The 14,225-nt window shown below is 41.6% G+C and overlaps 1 protein-coding gene across 7 annotated transcripts in view; it reads left to right on the top strand.

Annotated features, from left to right (window-relative positions):
• Positions 1-14,225, top strand: part of PAK6 (p21 (RAC1) activated kinase 6) — a 399,127-nt gene that overhangs the window by 260,235 nt on the left and 124,667 nt on the right. For 4 of the 7 annotated variants that reach the window (XM_086937373.1, XM_086937372.1, XM_086937374.1 and 1 more), the window contains one exon: positions 1,106-1,729. In XM_086937373.1, coding sequence (XP_086793499.1) covers positions 1,106-1,729 — 624 coding nt within the window. The remainder of the gene's footprint in view (positions 1-1,105; positions 1,730-14,225) is intronic. The other 3 variants (XM_086937376.1, XM_086937378.1, XM_086937375.1) reach the window with 1 other exon arrangement.

Below are 14,225 nucleotides of genomic sequence, written 5' to 3'. Positions count from 1 at the left end.
TTCACGTCTGTATTTATCCATATTTACTTTTTTTGCCATCTTATTGGTATTTATCCATATTTATTTTGTATTTTGAGAACAAGTAAAGTCCACATTTATTTAACATATAAACATGCACTTTGATGCCTGCCGTATTTTAGCAAGTCAAGTATAACAAAACAATACAAACAAATATTAGTATTGTACTACAAATAAAAGTTAATATATGCCTGTAGTTAAGGAAACCATATACGTTGTTTTTTTACCCCCCTCCCAAGATGCCCAATTTTCTGTATGTTTTCACTTTTAAAAAAAAACATACAGACAGAAAAACACATTGTTTTCTGTCTATATTTATCTGTAAATTCAATAAAAATTAGAAATTGGGAGCCTTGATTATGATTAATGCAAAAAGAACAGATGATGGACGGAATGCTTAACAAATCAAAGGTTCTCCCACACAGTCACAGATCTTGGTTAAATCCATCATTTTTTCCACCCCATTCCAGTTTAGACCCAACCATATGCAAACCAGTCTCGACTCTGCTCCCTGTGGGAACAGTCCAACCGAGTTGCTAGGCCAGGTCCTACCTGGATCCGAAACGAGCATCCTGGGACTGGTTTCAGGGTATCACCCCTCATCAACCAGGCTAGCTTGAATCTGGTGGAGTAGCGAGCACCGGCCCCACACCTGGGCATACCCTTCCCACTAAGGAGTCTTTTGCTTTCTTGCTCGAAGTGCACTGTGTATGCCTAGACTTTTTTCCTGAGCTCACTGTGCCACTGTATTGCATATGGCTGGGTCTAAACTGGGGTGGCATGGTGAGCAAAAGAACAATGGATTTAAACCAGATCTCTTGACTGGGGGTGTATGTTTGATTTGTTTCGCATTCCGCCCTTCATTTGTGTGTCTTTTGATTTGGATTAATGACAGGAACTTAATGGGAGATCTCAGTTGTTTTTTTTATATAAATGAGGGTGAGCGGATTCACACAGTTATGCATGTTTTATTATCTATTAATAATTGTTTCTAAAGTGCCCAGAGGTCAACCACTGAATGGTGAGCAGGAATTCTGGAATGGCCCTTAGATGATACTAACTTTATTTCCTTGATTCTGTTTGATAGACCATGGTCCGGGGCAGCACCATTGGGCTAGAAGGCTACATATCTGGAATCCTTCAGGACATCCAGAAGCTGTCTGTTACCAGCTCCAACACTCTCAGAGGAAGCAGCCCTTTCACCCGAAGGAGGACCCAGTCCCTAGGGATTCTGGTGGAGGAAAAACCTTCTGATATGCACTTTCAAGTTATAGAACCAGATCGACGAGATCAATATGGAAACTACCTCAACTGCAACGGTGGAGATAAATCCACGAGACGACAGACTATGTGGCCTGATTATAAAGCAGATATAGAAGACCCACCGCGGCCCAATGGGACAGTACTTAAATCCTACTCCTTTGATTCGGCTGGCATTCTGGGCCCAGAAATGCGGACTGCAGAGCAGAGTCCAAATGTACAGAAGCATCCCTTCAACACGAAGAGCGGCCACTCTGAGTCAAAAAGTTTTGAGGAGAATGTGGCACCATCTGTAGAGTTTGTTCCGTCAAATGATAGGACTTCACGAGAAGGGGGTGCAGATCAAAAGACAAAAATAAGCAGTCTGAAACACAAGCTACTGCGGGGTGTGTTTGTTTCTTCTGGCAGTGGAAACAGCTTCGAGGTGCCACTCCCGGTAGAAGAGGTAAAGGTAAGTTTTGGTTTTTGATACACTGTGACATGTTTGCCACAAGTTGCTGCATGGATTACTTTCTAACAAATATGGCGGATTGCATTTTTCTGTCTAATTCTTGGTTAAAATTTGTATCACAACTTTACATATTGCATTTCACGTAAAACCCTGTTGTAGGCAGTATGTGTACATAACAACCCTGCCCTTTTCTTAACCTGCTCCAGCTATCCTTTGCCGGGTTTCCATGTAACTGCATGTGCAAATAAACTGCAAAACTAAGAGCATTTGTTCAATGGGTTATTTGAACGCCGTTAATTTCTAATTAGTAGATGTGGCTGGCTTGTTCCTAGAATTGACTTTGCACTGCTTTTAAAAGGGTGTTGTGCCACTGGGGAACAACTAAATCCTCCAACTATTCCAAGCACCTCATTCAATCTCCTGCCCTGACATCGCACCTAAATTGTACTCTCCTAGTGCTTCATTAATTTACCTTCTGTACCTCATTTGTGACACAGATAAGTCAGTATCTGAGAACTCTATGTGCTCATCGTTTTAATGCGGCTTAAGCCGAACCAGTCATTGACTAAATATATATTTCCTTTCTTCTGATGTGAATTCGTTTTGGGCGACTTTTGTGTGCGCCTTAAATTGAAATTGATGTGAAGTATTCCTACTATCTCATTTACTCCCACTGTAAAGTCATAATTTGCACCAAGTGCCGAGCCCGCCATTGCAGTGTGCCATATTTCTTCAGAGTTCATCCTATGTAAGGGTGAATGTCTGAGGTGTCTGAAATCTACAGTTGACTTAAGGAAGAGAGATGTTAAACTAGGTGATCTAAATGTACATTGAAGTTTTGAATGCATTAGGGGACCCTAATTACATTTTAGATACCCCTGATCCTTGAATATTCAAGCTTTGATAACAATAAGCCAGTCAGGTGCAGTATTCATGTCAAGACGAAGTTAGTAGTGACTTTTTGGGGGGTTGCAGAAAAAAGCTGGTATAATGAACAAGAAAATCATTATGCATTGGGATGCTTAACTCAGTTCACAAACAAAGTTGTATGTAGGTTTTTGCATTTAGGAGGCTCGCAACAATCCTCTTTAGTGCTGCCAGAAACCTACAGAAGTTGTTGATCTTTCTGATGTACTCGTATTCTTCCATGCTTACTTATGAACCAGTGAATCTTGTTGAAATGCGTACATTTTGCAAGCCGAAAATATTTTCCAATATGGATAGTCTCCGGGAGCAAGTGTTGTGGAAAAATGCAGTTGTTCATTTTTTTCAGATTTTTCTCTAAAAGTAAAAAACGTGAAGATTTTCTTTCTTCAACACCTCCTAAAAATGTGGGCATGTTTTGAGAGTTCCACAAATATTATGCTTGGTAGATTGCCACAATTATTATGCTTGGTAGATTGGCAATCTACCAAGCATAATGATTGTGGCAATGACAAGTCTTTCCCTGCTTTTAACCTGGGAATGCCCAGGTTCTCTCTGCTAGCCATGAACTTAAGACTAAAAAATCCGCCATACTTGGGTTTTCTGCAGTAGTGGTAAGTGGTAGGTTTCCAGCTAAAAGATTAAATATCAACATATGCGGATTCTGTGAATAAGGGTTGTTCGTTTGTGTTTAGAATCAAATTTGTTGAAAAATTAAGTATATCTTTAGTGCTCCAAAAAGCTGGTGACTCCGATGGTTACTAGATAATGCTTAGGAATAAATTAAGACACTAGATCAATTGATGACAGAATTTTCCAAAAATGTAAATAGTGACAGACCTTTTATATATTGCAGACTAATGTATACTTTTCGCTTACTCCATTTTGTGGCACTAAACCTAACATTTACACAGAATGTTTAACATCATTGTGGCTATTTGTATATACAAACTCTATGGGAGTAGGACTTGGCTAGGATTTAAAATGGACCCCTTTTCTATGATTTCAGAAGATTTCCACATAATTGCCTCAAGCTAACCAGCTATCTGTCATAAACATGGTGCTAATCCTCACCTGTCTGAGATGATGACAAAGTTTACCGCACAACCCCGGGGTAGTAGCTTGCCACCAAAAGGCCAGAAAACATTCCAACCCCTCAGGAAAGGTACATTGGACCATGTCACCTGAGACATTAGAAGCATGGCTCAGTGATGTCATTTGCGACTATTTCCCTTTATGAAAGCCCCGATGCCATCTTTGGCAAATACTTGTGAACAAAAGTCCTAAAAGGGATTCGAAGTGAAAATAAGAAAGCTGATGAACCCTCAGTTTTTTTTGTCAAGCAGTTTTTGTATGATAGACTAAACCCAGAAATAGGTATTCAAGTGCTGTTCGTGGCAAAGTTTTCATACAAACAAGCAAAATATAGAAATAGTGATATGTACATGCACGTAGGCACCAGATTAACAGATTAACGTCTACATGTACTAGCATAGCAATTTACCTGTAGTGTGCATAATCCTTACCTTGGGTAGTTTCTCAAGAATGTATTTCTCATGTGGTTATCATACAATATGCATATGATTTACAAAATCAACAGTATGCTGGGGAACTTTCTCATGTTGTCACACAATAGGCAAGATAGTATAGTTCTAGATACCAATCCACCTACGCTACTGATATTTACAGTAGAACAGATTCCTGAGGCTTCTGAGAAGGGCCTGTTGACCAGCAGGATCTTCATTTCTTTTTGAAGATGATAAACTGAGCACCTGTCAGAGTTCTGGGTAAGGGACTTCCAGGCTGTAGTCTAAACCGTCGGAGAAAGATTGCAGGGAGGGGATTGGCGTTCTAAAACTGGTCGCTTCGAGGCAGATTGCGTCCACAGAGCTCGGTGCATGGGTTCTCTTTTTTTTCCTGAGATGGTCAGCTTGTTGTCCAACTATTTGGATGGGTTTTGGGGGGGGGGAATGAATGTCAACTAAGCAAGCAGTCTTGAAGCATTATTGATGCTTATTCTGGAGTTGGTTCAATGTTGTTTGTAGAAGAATTAGGTGGGGATATTGGAGGGTTCTTGAGCTCAGCTTTACCATACTGTATAAAGCATCTTTTAGGGAGGCTGGTCTGATTTTTGTAAGACATGTCAGTCTTGTCTTGAACCCCTGATTTTAAGTCCTGCTCGGTGTTAAGATGGAGCCTGTCATTGAAGTGGGAGCTGAAGGATTTTACATTCTTGATGATGGTTGGTTAGATTCTGAAGGAGGGGTGTGTTCAATTTCCACCGATTTCTCCAAAAAGGGCACAGATTTATAATGTATTTACGCCACTTTAGATAAATGAGTGAACTCTACAATGCCATATGTTGATTATAGTTTGAACTGACAGTATACCTGTATTTTAGCAGACATTTTAAGAACTAAAAGAGCAAAAGCTTGAAAAGTTGAGCATGGAAGGCTAGGATGAAAAATGGAGATTCAGAATTCAGTGTCACAAAGCCCTAAGGACAAAGCTGAAATTCAGCTATTTCAAAGTAACACATAAATGGCATTGGACCCAAAGGGATTAATTATTCATAGTGAGCTCACAGAGAGACTTTGAACACTAGATGTGATGTAGAACACAGCAGTGTGGCACGCAAATTATTGTCATGTGTATCTCTGCTGAAATACTGTAAATGCAAATAAAAAAAGTCTGAAAGAATACCAATAATGGATCACTTTCTTGCGTTCTTCTGAGTAAAGAAACTGGACCAACACTAAGGGAATTGAAGTGCAACATCGACAGCGGTAACCTGGATATCGAGAGTAGAAACCAAGAATAAGCTTAAACTTTATACAGACTCAAAGATCACTTGTCCACCTTCCACTCCATGTCCGTATGGAAAACCCCTAATGCACCCCAATGAATGACCTGACACAACTACAGAAGAATTCCTAGTTGACATGGGCACCCAGTGCAAAACAATGGAACATTCTCCTGCCTGGTGTCATCAAGAGCTCTCCAGACCTAGTAGGACTAAAAGGAAAATCATAACTCTATATGTCAGCTCAACTTTCGTTCCTCTCTTGCACCTTCATACAGTTTGTACATTACTTCCTATATACTACCTTGGGAGTATTCAATATTTACAGAAGAAAGACTTTTTCACCCTACCATGCCTGTTTCCTTTCCCCAGTTGGTTCTAGCCAACGTTCAATAACATATGTTAAGCCTAATGATCCCAATGCTGGTAATTCTCATCGACTCATCTGCTTTGAGTTATGTTTTTATCATTCGGTTTTCAAGAGAATAGGGACAAAATTGATATTAGACAATGCGAATGACATTTCTGTTCTGAAACAAATTTAAAAACCATAGTGTATACAAAATTGTTTACTAGGGAGAGTTCTGGAGAGGACATATAGCCTAGTGGCTAGAGCTGCTGACCTTGGAAGATGAAGAGACAGGTTTGGATCTCAGCCTTGGCTCACCATCTTGTGATTCTGGGCAGATCGCTTAATTTCATTGTCCCTAAAAAAAATAAAAATATGTAACATATGCTGGTTTTGTTGTGAAGCAATCTAATGCCTATGGACATCTTTGTGCTATAAAAGAAAGAAAATGTAAATTGTGAAATAATCTACTGTACATTGAGAACTATAGTAAATATCCAGCAGGGATGTAGGAATGGAAAGTAAGTTTGAATTCCTTGTTATGGAGTTGGTGAGGGTTTTTTTTTAAGCTGGGTCATATCTTGCCTAGAGTACCCAAAGGCATATAGTGCTCATGTACTATTGTAAGCGAATTAACAAGATAAATAGAGGTGTACAATTTGTATCTGGAATACATTTCTGGTTGAAGGTAGAAGTAAATGAGTGGTGGTCTAAGGAGTCATTGTGTTGGGAGGGGGATTAGGAAATTTTAGAAGTAGTACATATAGTGAGTCGCTGCCGTGGCCGCTGTAATAGATTTGTGCTATATAAATACTCTCAAAATTATGGAGATAAACAAAAGTTAGTATTAAAAGACCCCATGTAATCTGGGGTCATTTAAAGTAATACCATACTGTGACTGTAAATTGGCTTTTTATTTTGTTTGAATTGGGTTTCATTATGTGTAGTGCACACTGGAGCTAACATTTTTTAGCCAAGTTAAATAGAAAGCCAGACCTGTCATTACGAGAGTTTCTGTTTGAAGGCTGACGTCATATTAAGCTGGCGAGGTGATTTTCTGCAATTTTGTTACAATACAGTTAATTGCAAAATTACTAGGTTGTTAGATGCCGCTCTCGCAATCCAAAGAGCTTCAGTTTGTCATTCCATAAAGTAGTAATTTACCTTCTGGAACTATTTCTGTATGGAAAGTCTTTTCTTTTTGGGTTCAATGCGTAACCATTCTCCTTGAGTGTGATTCAGATCTATTTCCAAAGCAAGCTGTAAGGCAAAGATTATGCTGAACATAAATCAATGATTTATTTATTTTTAATAGTTGCTTCCAGCATAGCAAATGAGAGTGTTGCATGATCAAAATTAGTTTCCCCTTGAAGTTTTCTTGTCTTTACTAGGCAGCCTCACCTTTGTTTTGTTTCTGGGTATCTTAGATTAGGATTTAGAATTAGCATATTTGTTCACACCCTAAGACTGGACAGTACCTAGTAAGCATCTAACCCTCAGATAATGTTCAATTAAGGATTATTTTTTAGCATAGTGAGTTTGCATTCTATCCCAATAATGGGATCTTGACACTGTTAACACACGCACACACACACACCATCCCCACCGCCCCACCCTACTGGCAGCCGCCAGTAGGTAGTTCTAGTTAGGACCTATTTTCCATAGCAAAGGCATTTTATGTCTTGCCTATAACTTTGGTGGTGTTTGACCAATATTCATGAAATTTTCCCCCAAAAGTATCAAAGTATGGTCTGTATGTCATAGAAAGCTTGGGCGTGATCTGTGCAGCGGGGACCGAGAAATAAGGGTGCATTTGTAATGTTAATTCCCAATAGAACGCATTGTGGAACATAGAGTTCGAGCCACTGGACAGAAATGCACCAAATTTGGCAGAAAGGTAGATGTTGTTGAAAATAAAGCCAAAAATTATAGTGATATCTCTGGTCGCGGATATTTTGCGGTGTTTGCGGATATTTTGTGATGATTTTGAGGCCAGTTGCAAATACGTGCACCTACTGAAATGCTCCGATTAGCTGGAAGTAACCTGAACAGAGAGTTGCGGCCTCCATTTTATCAATCAAGAACGGTTACCGGGGATGAAAGCTTTCACAGAAATTAATATGAGGGGTCAGGGTAGAGGTACACTGACCCCATGTTTGAGACATGGGGGTGTTACTGAGACAAGTTATGTGCCCAAATTGGATTTTTTTAATCACGCGTGAGATTCACAACAACGACGCGATCACCAGCGCCCCCCATGTACCATTGCGAATATCGCTGCGACACCGCGAATATTGGTGAAGATATAAAAAATATTAAAAAATATATATATATTTGTACACACTCACCGGTCACTATCATAGACTCATGTACACACTCACAAGCTCACTCGGACACTTATACACCTATTTACATACCCATTCACACACAAAACACTCATAATCACTGGATGATATCATCAGTGATGTCATTTCAAATGTCATCAGTGATGTCATTTCTGATATCATCAGTGATGTCTTTAGTGATATCACTGACCATGTCATGAGTGTTGTATTATGTGAGGTCATAAGCAGTGCATTGCGGGGGCGTGAGTTATAGTTAGCTCAGGTAACTATAACTGCTGCATTTCTGTGGTTTTGTTTGAGTGAAATGTCAGCCTAACTATAACATCCTTGTAACCTTGTTTTTTTTGTGTGAATTTCTTAGGTTTTTTACTTATATTTCCGAACTATAACATCCGTGTAACTTTTGATTTTTTCAGTGAAGAAATATATACATGAATATGTATATATGTGTGTGTGTGTGTGTTAGTGTGTTTCTGTGTGTATATCCATATATATATGTTTCAAGATGCAAATGCTTCTCCTGGGAGCTCCGCCCGTAGTTCGGTGGCGCGAACAGACCGGTAGAGCAAAACCGGCATTAAGATTCCAGCAGCAAAGCACAGTAATACGCGCTTTCAAGATGCAATCAAAAGGATAATTTATTGCCCACAGTGGGCAATAAATTATCCTTTTGATTGCATCCTGAGAGCGTGTATTACTGTGCTTTGCTGCTGGAATATGTATATATATATACGCACACATACACAAAGTGGTGTGTAGAGATATATATATACTCACACATACACGCGTTAATACATAAAGTGGTGGTTAGTTCCGTCAGATGTGCAGGATTCCAACATGTTCCCAGAGAATCTGTGATACATTGCAATGGGCACTTTCTTTAGCTGAAACTTAAGTTAACAGTATACATCTCTTCCTAATGTAACCAGATTTTAAGAGTTGAGTATTAAATACTATTTGCATCAAGTTCTCCTCTTTTCCTATCCGTTGGAACACCTCTACCGTTTAGTGATTTAATAGTTTCAAATGCAAGGCATGCAACGAACAGCACACCCCAACTATGACCACATTCACATCTACCTTGTGCTACACCCCTTCCAGCCACTTTTTTTCATTGTTCAGATAAAGTAGGAACCCATAGTGGGATTTTGAGACTGCATAACTGTTAATATTTGAGTTAATCGGGGATTTTTATACTAGTCTACTTGCATTTGTTCAGGGTGTAAATTGTGACCTGAGCCGTAGATCAGTCCATTATTAAGTAACAAACCAATGTTTGGTCCTTTTTTCTAATGAGTTGGCATTTATTTACCAGTTTTTACAGACTTTCTTAGTGTCCCTCTGTGTTGTGTGAATATCTTTAGCATAATGTGAGTAAGGTGGTTGCTTTATTACAATAGGAAGTATGGCATAGGATGAGTGGTATCAGAGGGTGACCAAAACAGAGTGAGGTCGGAAGTAGTGTTATCAGAGTGTGTGACTGAGGAGGTAGTCAGAAAATAGTTAACTTGCATACAAGAACCGCTTGAAGAGTGTGCAAGCCAGTCCTTCAAAGGTAGAATTCCAACAAAAAGAATTTCTGCTTCTCGACTTAGTTCAGTCTATGCAACTAAACATTCTCTTAAACACCACACAAAATTTGATTTGGGCCATTAATGCTATTTAATGATGTTGCTTCTTGTTCATAGCAAACTACCACACACGCAGTCTGTAGCACTTTAAAATATGCAGTGAATTAATTCAGTAAATGCAATGTAACTTTGTTTGCAAACATTTGCGCGTTGCATGGTTTATGGATGCTGATACTGTTTATCAAACCAGTGGGACACCTTTTATTTTTTTTTAAATGCCTGCGTTGACATGCTGGATGTTAGAAATTGGGGTCTCTAGGTGGCAGTTGTTTGCATCCTGTCCAAGTTGGGATCCTTCCTCCTAGTCAGGGTAAGGGGATTACACACCCAGATAACACAACCTTTGTAGCTTGGCACGAGTAGACAGGCTTATCTCAGAGGCAATGTGTACATTTTTTTGTATCAAACATACAGTAACACAGTGAAAACACTACAAATGGACACCACACCAGTTTAGAAAAATAAACAATATTTATATAAACCAAACAAGTCCAAAACAACAAAAATTCAACCTACAGAAATAAAGATACCACTTTTTAAAGGTTTAAGCAATGTTGCCCATAGTGGATGTGGTGAATTTACACAAAGTACAATTGATGAGTCAAAATGTAATACGAAAAACAGCCGCAAGAGAAGATGCTTCGAAAAACACAAGTGAGGCGTTGGTTCCTTAGTCCCATGGGATGCGATGCAGCAGCTCTGCCTACACAGCAGAAGTTGTGCATCAAATCCTTACTTCAAGGGGAAATGATGCGTCGAATTCCAGGCACGCTGTCTTGCTTCGTGGATGCGGGGCTCAGTTCATGAAGACTTGTTACACAAATGCGTTGCGTGAGAAAATCCAGGTGCTGTGGGTCGCTACGGCAGCGATCCAAATGCTGCGCCAATTTCCGCAGACAGGTGATGGCGTTGATTCCTTCAGCCAAGTCAAGTCAAGTCAAGAGATTTATATAGCGCGCTACATACCCATAGGGTCTCAAGGCGCTTGAGGAAGGGTGGGGGAATTACTTGTCGAATATCCAAGTTTTAAGTTGCTTTCTGAATGCTAGGTGGTTCTGAGTAAGGCGAAGGTGAGTGGGAAGAGAGTTCCAAGTTTTAGCTGCCAGGTAGGAGAAGGATCTACCTCCCATTATGGTTTTTGTTTATGCGAGGAACAGTGGCGAGGGCTTGGTTGGAGGATCGTAGCTGACGGGAGGGGGTGTAGAAGGACAGTCGTGTGTTGAGGCATTCGGGTCCAAGTTCGTAAAGTGCTTTGTGTGCGTGGGTTAGGAGGCGGAAAGTAATCCTCTTATTTACGGGGAGCCAGTGAAGGTTTTTCAGGTGACCGGAGATGTGTTCTTTACGCGGGATGTCTAGTATGAGCCTGGCTGAAGCGTTTTGGATGCGTTGGAGTTTTTTCTGGAGTTTTGCGGTGGTACCGGCGTATAGGGTGTTTCCGTAGTCCAGGCGGCTCGTGACCAGTGCGTGGGTGACCGTTTTGCGAGTTTCGGTGGGGATCCAGCGAAATGTTTTTTTGAGCATGCGAAGAATGTTGAAGCAAGATGATGAAACGACGTTGACTTGTCTGGTCATCGAGAGTGAGGAGTCCAGGATGACGCCCAGGTTCCGTGCGTGGTCTGTCGGGATGGGTGCTTTTCCAAGGGCCTCCGGCCACCAAGAGTCAGCCCAGGCGGAGGGGGAGGCGCCCAAGATGAGGACCTCTGTTTTGTCCGAGTTCAGCTTCAGACGGCTGTGCCTCATCCACTCAGCTACTTCTCTCATTCCTTCGTGTAAGTTGGTTTTGGCGGTGTTGGGGTCTTTGGTGAGTGAGAGGATCAGTTGAGTGTCGTCAGCGTAGGAGATGATGTTGAGGTTGTGTTGGCGAGCGATGGCCGCAAGTGGGCTCATGTATACGTTGAAGAGGGTGGGGCTGAGAGAAGATCCTTGTGGTACGCCACAGATGACTTCAGTGGCCTCTGACTTGAATGGTGGCAGGCGGACTCTCTGGGTTCTTCCGGTGAAGAACGAGGTGATCCATTCCAGTGCTTTTCCTTGGATTCCGACGTTTCTGAGGCGCTGTAGAAGGGTGCTATGGCAGACTGTATCGAAGGCAGCGGAGAGGTCGAGGAGGATGAGGGCGACTGTGTCTCCGTTGTCCAGTAGAGTTCGAATGTCGTCTGTTGCAGCGATGAGTGCGGTCTCAGTGCTGTGCTTGGCTCGGAATCCGGACTGTGAGGAGTCGAGGGATTTGTTGGTTTCGAGGAAGGCGGCGAGCTGGTTGTTGACAGCTTTCTCGATGACTTTGGCCGGGCCTGCGTCAGTCAGAGCGGGGGTTTCAGATGTCCGAGAGTCAGTACTCAAGACACAGGTTGAAGCAGTTCTTCAGACTACGAACATGCGCTGCGTCAATTTCTTTGGCTGCACCGTGACTATGCATTGCAGCAGGAACAACAGCGCTTGAAAGGCGATGCATGGATTTTCAGCGCCAGAAGCAGCCAAACAACCTCCAAGGGCCCAGAACTGGAGTCGGCACCACTTGGCAAGTCAGAACTCCCAGCAGAGGAGGTCCGGCAAGCTTCATATGAAGTGGTTGATGGCCCTGAGACTTCCAACAGGAGGCAAGCACACACAAGCCCTTGGAGAAAGTTGGATAAGCAGGATTCCGAAGGCAAAGTCCAGTTCTTTCACTGCCCACAGACAGAAGCAACAACTGCAGGCCAACCCAGCAAAGCAACACATCGCAAAAGGGTATTACTCTTCCTGAAAGCTCTTCTTCTTGGCAGAGTCCTCAGTCTAGAAGTGTTCTAAAAATGTGGGGTTACAGGTCCAATACTTATACCCTTTTTGGACTTTGAAGTAGGCTCAAGACATTCTCCAGGGTGTGGAGACAGCATTATGAGAGGACAGGCAAGCCCCATTCAGGTGTCAGTGACAAGTCCTCCTAAAACTCTAGCTCAGGAAGACCCATCAGCCTGGTGATGGGCCATCAGGGTATACGGGCACACCTCAGCTCCCTTTGTGTGACTGTCTAGGGTGAATGCACAAATAGCCCCTGTCAGTCTAAACTAGACGTTCATTACACAGGCTGGAGGAATCACAGAATGGTAAAGCAAGAAAATGCCCACTTTTTAAAAGTGGCATTTTCAAACACACAATCTGAAAACCAACTTCACTAAAAGATGTATTTTTAATTTGAGTTCAGGGAGCCCAAACTCCAAATATCTATCCCCTCGCAATTTAAAGTTACATGTGTAAGCTAGTACAAGGTAGTTGCAATGATAACCTATGAGAGAGATAGGCCTTGCAATGGTGGAAGATTAAATTAGTAGTATTCCATAATCATGACATGTACAACACACCATTATATGTCTTACCTTTCACATACACTACATCCTGCCCATGGGCTGCCTTGGGCCTGCCTTAAGGGTGCCTTACAGGTCTCAAAAGGAAAGGTTAGGGTCTGGCAAGTTGATGCACTTGCCAGGTCGACATGGCAGTTTGAAACTGCAGTGGCAGACACTGCAGCAGCAGGAATGAGACATTGTTACAAGGCTACTCATGTGAGTGACTCAATCAGTGCTGCAGGCCCACTAGTAGCATTTGATTTACAGGCCCTAGGCACACTCAGTGCACTTTACTGGGAACTTACCTGTAAATCGAATATGCCAATCATGGATAACCAATCATAGTAACCATTTACAAAGGAAGCACTTGCACTTTAGCACTGCTCAGCAGTGGTAAAGTGTCCAGAGTACAAAAACGAAGTAAGAAAAAAACAGGAGGGAGGCAAAAAGTTTTGGGATGACCTTGTAAAAGGGGCCAGGTCCAACAACAGAATTTGAGCTTTTGGCACTTTTTGCACACAAATATCTGCAGCAAGTGTTCGTTTTATTAACATATTTTATTAACAAAAAACTCATGGAAGTCTTAAATAACATCATCAATCAGATACCCCGGTTCCAATCTAAATGGACTGGCCTAATCACTGACTTTGTCTTTTTTTTTTCCTTCCATCCAAGTTTGCGTTACGTATATTTAAATAATATTTTAAAATTCTTTGTCGACAGAGAATGTATATCGGCCACAACCTCATGGGGTAATTGACCAGCATGTGGCTCCCTGAAATCTGTCTAATTACTGGCTTGTTCGGAGCACTGATTGCACAATACAGCAACTTACTGCACAGCCTGTGTTAAACTGAGTTCATTATTTGACTAAAGCACGGTCCCCTTTACACCAGCGCTGCAAGCATCGTGTCTGAGCACCTGACACTCTTCCAAACTTCTGTGAATCACATAATGAAGTTCAAACAAAGATTATGTAAGATTAATTAAGTGAAAGCGTGTACTGCCCAGAAAGTGCTGGCACCAAACCATCTCCTGACTTGCACTTCAAAGCTGTTTACCAGCCTTCTATTTGGTTTCAGGGATTTTAGCAGATATTTGAGTGGCAAGACTTGTTGGGA

The sequence above is a fragment of the Lissotriton vulgaris genome, chromosome 9 (genome assembly GCF_964263255.1).
Source record: "Lissotriton vulgaris chromosome 9, aLisVul1.2, whole genome shotgun sequence".
NCBI lineage: Eukaryota > Metazoa > Chordata > Amphibia > Caudata > Salamandridae > Lissotriton > Lissotriton vulgaris.
The sequence above is the reverse complement of the archived record's forward strand: the minus strand, read 5'-3'. Positions and strand labels throughout refer to the sequence as shown.